We start from the raw sequence: 8,306 nt of genomic DNA, 5'->3' as shown, positions 1-8,306 counted from the left end.
TATGTGGGGCATCTAAAAGTCAATATATTTGGGCAGTAAGAGTGTGAAAAATATGAATTTTGAAAAAAATTATTGGAAACATATTACCTTTTGAATGATAACAACTCTCAATAATTCAAATGTATCCTCATATCAGTAAAATTCGCTGATTTTCCAAATGGAATTCAGTAGGGTATGTCCTAAATGTTCTAAACTCTTCATATCAACAGAAATAAAGGCTGTTGAATACACGACCTGGACCCTGTCCCAGGCAAATAAAAGAATGCCAAAAATAAATTACACAGTTAAAACAAACCGACGAGTGACTATGATATCTTATTGACCGTGTACATGGTTCATTACGGTAAAACATGGCCGCTTTATCGGGCGCTCCGTGTAAGTGAGACTTGTTTCTGGTGAGTGCATACATCTCGTTTTTACTCTTTAACCGTATTGTATGTTAACGGCAGGTCAATAAAAAGGGGTACTGCCATTTTGCGGGATTGTGCGGAATGAAAAGGGAACAATGTTCACAGATTTGTGTTGTAACTGTGGTGATTTCGGCCACATTCCTTGCACTCGCATCAACGTGGTCCGGGTAAACAAAACTCCCATTAAAAAACTACGACGTCTAGTTTGCCAAGCAGACACATAAAAATACTTTAACTTATGGACACAGCGCTGACTTCATTCTCCTTTATTTGGGATTTCCTACGATTCGGTGTAATGTACACATAAATCATTGACATGTGCTCAATATTCAGAATTATATTGGTGTTACGGGCGTAATGTGCTCAACCCTTACTTACGAATCAGCGTAACAAAAGTCATGAATGCCAGTGAATACGTCTTTGAATTCTATCGTAAATACAACCAAATACCATTCCAATCGGATTGGTATTTGTTGGCGATAGGTTTAGGAGACATGTAACAAGCACAACGTTTTAACAGAGGGAACCACACAGGGGCGCACTACAGTCAGCAGGTCTCCAGCCAGCGTTGAAAGCGTCCTTGTCCTTGCTCGCTCTCCAGATCCTTCCTTTTCACCAAAATATTCACAATGATAACGCCTGCGTTTGACCTGAGCCAGGATCCAGAGTACCTTATCCTCTCGGTCCGTGTCCCGTACACCAGAACGTCAGAGTTCGACCTCTACATTGATGGAGCGGATGTGAAATTTTATGCCAAACCCTACTTTCTGAGGTGAGTTGATCAGCCTCCTCCAACATATAAGAGCTGCTTTGGAGTGCAGAGGTTTAATGCAATTTCAATGTAATTGCAGAGGTGTAATGCAATTTCAATGTAATGAAAATGTCATTACCTTTAGGTTCAGTAGCAAAAGAAGAATTACAGGTCAACCATCTGTGTCATTTTTATTTTTAGGTTAACGCTTCCAGGAAGGGTAGTGGAAGATGGAAGAGAAAAAGCCACATTCGACATTGATAAAGGTATGTAATAACACAACGGGGAGGGGGTGGGGGTCGTTTTAGTATGTAATACTAGCCTGTTTTATTGACGACATGCGGTGTCAAAATAATCCTTCTGCTCAAAAATCTCCTGGAATGAATGTCGTCGTGTCGACTTGTAACAAGCAACTTTGATCTTTTTGTAACAATGAAACCTTAAGTCATATGCATTTGTTGTATGGACTGGCTTACTTTTTGACAATTCGCCTCATCTGTAAAGATAGATTCAGATTCACCGTGTTGATACCACAAATAAAAGTCTTGTCCATCTGCAGGACTTTTCACTGTGCACATCCCTAAAGAAACATCTGGAGTGCACTTTGAAGGCCTCCAGATGCTGACAAGTCTCCTCGCTCCCAGAGGGTCCCGCTCAGCAAAGCCTCTGTTAGAGGACATCAGCCCAGGTAAGTCACAACAGTGCGTCATCGGCGGTTGGCGCTCATTTGCACATGTTCGTGCATAGATAGCTGTGACTTATGTTGCCATCGGTGTTTGGATTTTGAAAAGATTGTCATGAAAGTGGGGCCAACGATGATGCGGAAGATGAGGAGGAGTTTGACTGGCAGGTGGAGCAGGAAGTGTACGTGGAGAGATCGGAGGAGGAGCTAAGTGCCCTGCAGAAATATGGCTTTGGCAATAAGAGGTCCGGAGTGTTTGGCAGATTACAGGTAAGACAGGCAAAGAACGCCGTCGCACGGATCAAAGCCGATTCCCGATTTCTGATATTAAGCTTTAATTCATAATGCCATTTAATTGTTGCTGTTGTTGTTTTTCTGACAGGAAGAACTCAGTGACGTGGTAGATGTCAAAAATCCAGACAGCACAACAACAACGGAGAGGAGACGAGCACGGCTGGAGGCAGAGGCAGAGGCCTTTTCCCCCGATCATTACCTGTAGGTTTAGCGCAAACCAAAATGGAAACGTCTCTTCTTTGCAGCATGTCGTGTCTTTCCGCTGACCTATTTGGTATCGTTGCAGAGCTGATTTGTTTGAAGATGATGAGATCAGGAGACTGCTGCAATTCAGATCTTGGTGGACAAAACTTGTTCCTTCACCTGAGCAGGAAGAAGAGCCTGGTATGTTTGTCTTGACCTGTTTATGCCAATGTACTGCAATTTTTAAAAATAGGACTTGTGCATTCCGTTTGATCCCAAATATGTCGCAAGTCAGGCCTCAGCTCGGTATGCCGTTTGCATTTTGGTTAGCAGCAAATTTGTTTTTGATGAGTTGTGTTGCGTATGAAGTGAGGAGTCTCTTATAATCTCTTGTGTAATGCCGTTGTCGTTTTTTTTCTAAGAACTGCACTTGAGAAATTACTGATGGTCAAACGTAGGACGTCAACAAATAGTGAAAAGAGATGAGCCCAAACATGAGGTACCGCATTTACTTCCGTAAACACTGCACCACCCGACGTCGTGTTTTGTCAGCATGCGTGTAGTTATTTATATTAAAATCCTGCAATACACATTGTTGTTTGGGGGGACTCCCCATACTAAAAACGTTATCCTGTATGTGAAAATATTATATTGCATATCAAATGACAACATGGAGTCCAAAATCATATTTGTCTCGTCTTTGCAAAACATATTAGTCTGACCTCGCACAGCCGAAAGCAAGTTGTCTCGATCTGAAGGCTTCCGGAAGGTGGCAGAAAGTAGCAGATGAATAAGAAGGCATGGCTGCGATGTTGTTGAAACTCTTTCAGCCCAGTTCATGACCTCCGACATCGTCCTTTTTTTTGTAGTACCCTCCAATGGATTTCACCGGTGGGGGTTTCTCTTCAACACAGAGCTAACATTGTTCCCATGCAATACATGAATGCCCAAAGGACACATCAGTCAGTCTTCTTACGGTCCACCTCAAGAGGCGGGTCAAGGCTCGGCTTGCCGGCTAGGAAGCTGCATTGCCTAAAATGCCCCAGGGCACCTCAGGAGCAATGGCACTTGCCTTTTACAAGAGCTCGAACTTGGACCTCACTCAGTCACTGGTTCACGGTGATGCCTTCTGGCATCGTTCAAGAAATGCTTCTGTGACAACCCGAAAAGGGATTACAGATTCTCAGTATCCTGCTTCCTTCCACAGTTCAAAGTGGCTTTTATTATCCCTTTGCCATCCATCGAGAAAGAAAATCAATTGCTCATGAGCTGAGACGGAGATGAGCTCTTTGATAGCTGGAGCGTCCCGACTTCGTTTCTTTTTCCACAGGCACGATGGCTGGCGAAGGCCTCCGCAAGCTATCCAGCTCCTCTCCACATCTGCTAATACAGGCACGATTTAAGGAGGCGCATGGCCCGCAGTTACAGCTTAAATGGAGTGCGCGGCCGCTAGCAGGCTCGAGCGAGGATTTAGATTAAACAGACAACATTCTCACTGGAGGCAGCGCTTTTAGTGGTGTCACAGGACCCTTCTCTCCGCACGCAGTCGTAACGATATTTCGAATGCGTTCACACTCGGGTGCGATCGCTCGTGGCGTCTGTTTGGTCAAGTGGGAGCGATATCGCGCGAAGCCCGGTACGCGCCAAACCTGGCCGTGGTTAAACATGTGATAGCAGCATGTGTTCCTTTCACTGCGGGAATGTGCCAGAGGTGTGCTTTTTGAAGTGCCAGTTTTTGTTTTGGCGAATGACAGGTGGAAGTGCACCGTCAAGCCAAAATGTGTAACAATAAACATCATTTTATGCATCTATGCCACTTATTTTTACCTCTGCACGAGGGCGAGTGTTGTCCGATATTGGTCAGTTGTCAATGTATGCATATCTTTCTTACGACTTTTGTATAAAGATAGCAATTCCCTTTTTTAGGTCCGCTTCAGCCCTCTTTTCAGTGCTATGCATGTCACCTGACAGATGGGTGCGGACCCGAGTATTAATGAAGTCGAAAGCGGAGCTTTTGTCTTCTCTGGTGTCAGGGCCATCACACTGACAGGGCCCAGCTGTCCACTGCAGGCCCGCGTTCATACGCCGTCGCCAACTAAATGGACCTGACAGCTTGGCCTTTCACGACCTACTGAAGCTTGTTATGGCTAGATTTAGATGTCACTGGCAAAACTGTGACCTTTGACCACATTTAGGGTAACCGCGGCACAATCTAATGTTAAGATTTCAAGTACGTACTCAACTCAGCTATATTTCTAGAGCCCTTGAAAACAACCACTGCCGTTTGCAAAGTGCTGTACATGGAGCAAAAACATATCATCCTATAAACAATAAAACAATCATAAATAACAAAGACAGTAGAAAGCACAAAAACAGTCAAACTCCAAATCAAGTCTCATGCTGAGTCGAATAGGATTTTCAAAAGAACTCTAAAATGAGCCAATGAAGGGATGTCAGAGTAGGAGTGATGTGCTCCCTCTTATGACTACCAGTCAAGCGGCGAGCGGCAGCATTCTGGACCAACTGGAGACGCTTCATGGAGGATTAGCTGACTTCAAACAGAAAAGTGCCTTACAGTCATCCAGCGGGGATGTAACGAAGGGATGAGTGACTGTTTCAAAGTGCTCCTGAGAAAGGAGAGGCCTGACTTCAGCCAGCTGCCAAAGATGAGCTCGATTTAACGGCACCAATTTGCCCCCTTTCTTGTATGAAATCACTGTCCAGTTTAAGACCCAAGTCCGAGACCGTTGGCTGAAGATAAGGAGCCTCCAAAGTATTTATGGCAACTCATATTTTCAAGAGATGCGGCGAAATGAAAATTCATGGCTGCAATGTGAAACCGAAAATGAGGAAACCAGTGTTTAGGAGGCTCTATTTTCAAATGCAAACAAAACATTTTGACCATTTCTACACGGCCTTTGCGTTCAAATAAGCAACATGTGGGCATTTGATGCCTATTTCCAAGTCACACCAAATGAGCGCTGCAGGCGAGGGGCTCAGGGGGCCAGGATGAGATGAGCTTGGGATGGACCACGCATGATCAAGTTTGCATCTGCAAAGTCATCACTCGTGTTGTTCATATTTCAGGACTCTCGATTGACTTTTTTTTCATGGTTGTTCCGGCACAAAAGTGAGGTGCGCCTGCTATCTGTCAAGTGGGGAGAATAATTAATTGATCCCTTGATGAAGTCGTAAGTCTACTCACTCACAAAGAAGAGTTTTCCATTTATTTTTGTGCCTGCGCCGTTTTCACGCCGAGAAGAACACTGTCGCCACAGTCTGGTTTAGCAGAATGCTCATTTTACTTTGACGGCTTTGTGACGACGACGACGTGGAAGACCTGCTGGCGATGTTTGACTTGACTCGCACCCCTCCCCTAAGTTAGTGCCGAAGGAAGAGTGCAAACAGATGTGGTCGCTCGCGAAGTAGTGTAGCTCTTTGTTGCCCGTGCCAGACGCGCTGAGGATGGAGTCAGGTAGCATCTGCGGGGAGCTCACGTAATGCGGCAGGAATCTCCGGAGCTCCCACTGCAGCCAGAGAGGAAGTGCAATGTGTGCATGTCATGCAGACGCACGGGGAATGCATTTTTTTTTTCGCTGTTCTTTGTTTTTGAGTCGATGACTGTATCATCTTACTCGTACACACAAACCTCCTTCAGTCGTGTAGATAAATCGGCCGTGCTACTTGGACAAATGCATTTCTAAATAACAACCTGTCATGTCGAGAAAAAAAAAAAATAAACGCTGAAGCTATTCTTCTTTCACGTTTGTATTATCTGCATGACAAAGAAGTAATGTGATTATATCTACTGCATACAGTGCCACATTAGGGATGACTGGTGCAGTTTCATAAAGCTGTTGTATCGATATTTTTTTTCCCTGGCAGGCTCGCAGTGGAAGGTTTCAAAGCAGGAGGGCATTTAGTTGGTCAGAGTAGCGCTGGAACTGTATAAACGGTAAATTGTGATTCATGAAATCTGTACGGACATCAACATCTGTTCACTGACATTATTTTTGGCAGAATTTTAAATCAGGCAGAGATATTAATGTTTCAGATTGTCGCCTCGACGCGGGCGTCTTACGTCTTTGGGAAAGAAGGGGCAAAAGCAGGAGCTGTGACAGTTTCTATTCCTCAACGTTTTTTGTTGTTGTTGTTTTTCCCCACTCTTTAAATTGCATAAAGACAATTCCCCAAAGCAGGCGTTGGTTTACCATTCTGTGCATATTTTATTTGATAGCGATTTTAATGCCGGCTCCGTATTTCGTCATGCAGTTATCCAGTTCAGCAGCGAGGAGAAAGAGCAATTGAGAAAATTCAACAACCAGTCGTACCTCCTCGACAAGACTTTGCGGCACCAGGTGTGGCTCAGCCTCGTGGACATTATCCTGGCTTACTGCTATGAAGTGCGCTCGACACAGGGAGAGCACAACGTAAGTGGCCGCGTTTTATGTGTGAAGAGGCAATTCCTGCCGAGAAGCACTTGTAGCCCTGGATGACAAAGTCAAATCTTTCAGACCCCTTTTCCATTTCATTCATGGCCTTAAGAGATTACTGAGCGCTCGGTCAAGACCTCTTTTGGTCCCCCCCTTTGAGATGAGTGCACAGAGGCAAGATGAGCAAAGCGTTTGCCTTTGTAGAAGACAAGTGGCGAGCTCAAAATAAGACTCAACTCCCAAAATATACGCATGAAAAAACGCTGAACCCAAACAGAGCCTGGTTGAACGTTTCAGCAACATCTACCAAAAGTTGAAGGCGTACGTGACAGCCAAAGATGTACAAAAAATGTCTCTGGAACTGTCTGGACTCAACAGGAAGTCAAATTTTGCCTCATCTCTGGCCTTTGGTCGAGGTTCATACTTGATCAAACTAGTTTTTATTCTGATGTCCATCCAATTTTTTCCCCCCGAAATTCCAATTCCAATGAGCCAGTGTCTGCAAGGGCCCTTTTGTAGCTGCATGCAGCTCTCTCATTTTTGTCTTATTTTATGATTATGTCGTGTCTATGATGCAGGTGGAGTCGCCGTGGACAATCAGAAAACTCAGTGGGACGCTGTGTTGGCTGGAGGTACGTTTTGCCCCAAGTTTTCATCCGCTGACCACAGTGAAAGGCAGTAGTAGCTCTTCCTTTGTGGCGGCACCAGAGTAAACAACAGCCTCCCACCGGCTCATCAGTCAGTCCGCATTCTCCTGTGCCAAGCGCCACCTCTGTGCTGTTCATGCACTTGGGTTCCTTCCTCTCCTACACCAGGCCACGTTCTTCCCTTTCTTTCCCTGGTCTTGAGATCATAAAAGGATGAGCCTATCTTTACCCCTTATCTTGCAGGCCTCCCTCCTCCCTCCCCGCGTGTACAGCGTGAAACTTGTCCTCAGTAGACTGCTGGTGTGACTGAGTTGGATGCCCGCAGCGGCAGAGCTTATTTACACTCGTGCAAAACAAGCCGGAGGGAGAGACTGATCTCTGATGACACTCGTGTCCCAGCTCACAGCGCACCCTTAATAGGCCTCAATGAAGGAGAAGAACACAAGAGATCAAATCTCCCGGCGCCGCTACCATTACCGGAGCGATCTGAGTGCGGATGCCGTGTTTAAGGACAAGCAGCAATTAAGAGGCGAGTGGAGCAGCGGTGGGAGTTTGAAGCGCCTATTTTGTCTGCTCAATAAATGGAGGGGATTGTTCAAAGTAATTAGCACGCCGCAGACTGCGATGAACACCAATAGGAGTCTTGTGTTAAAGTGAGAAAAGCCCCCGCTGCCAAGATGTCTGGCTTTACCCACGTGGACTGCCATCGCCGTCGGGAGGTGATTTAGTGCCGGGGTCTCTGTTGTGAGCGTCCTCTCCTCTGCCCCTCAGACATACAGCTCCTTGCAGGAGGTCCTGGTGTCATTCGGAAGAAGGGTTTTATGCTATCCGCTCTACCGACACTTCTCCATGGTGTCCGCTGCCGTTTCTGACACAGCTGCGGGCTTCGGCTCAGGGGAGTTCTTC

The 8,306-nt window shown here is 45.7% G+C and overlaps 1 protein-coding gene across 1 annotated transcript; it reads left to right on the top strand.

Moving 5' to 3' along the window:
• Positions 1–352: 352 nt before the first annotated feature.
• Positions 353–8,299, top strand: LOC109525364 (protein SHQ1 homolog; the record flags this gene model as incomplete). The annotated part of the gene is made up of 10 exons (XM_019885801.1): positions 353–395; positions 1,012–1,182; positions 1,363–1,427; positions 1,721–1,849; positions 1,953–2,113; positions 2,226–2,338; positions 2,424–2,521; positions 6,593–6,750; positions 7,332–7,385; positions 8,172–8,299. Coding segments are annotated over exons 2-10 (1,049 nt in total), but the record flags the coding sequence as incomplete, so codon positions are not given.
• Positions 8,300–8,306: the final 7 nt, after the last annotated feature.

Source organism: Hippocampus comes, unplaced genomic scaffold (assembly GCF_001891065.2).
Source record: "Hippocampus comes isolate QL1 unplaced genomic scaffold, H_comes_QL1_v1.1 scaffold2247, whole genome shotgun sequence".
In the NCBI taxonomy this organism is placed as follows: domain Eukaryota; kingdom Metazoa; phylum Chordata; class Actinopteri; order Syngnathiformes; family Syngnathidae; genus Hippocampus; species Hippocampus comes.
The sequence above is the reverse complement of the archived record's forward strand: the minus strand, read 5'-3'. Positions and strand labels throughout refer to the sequence as shown.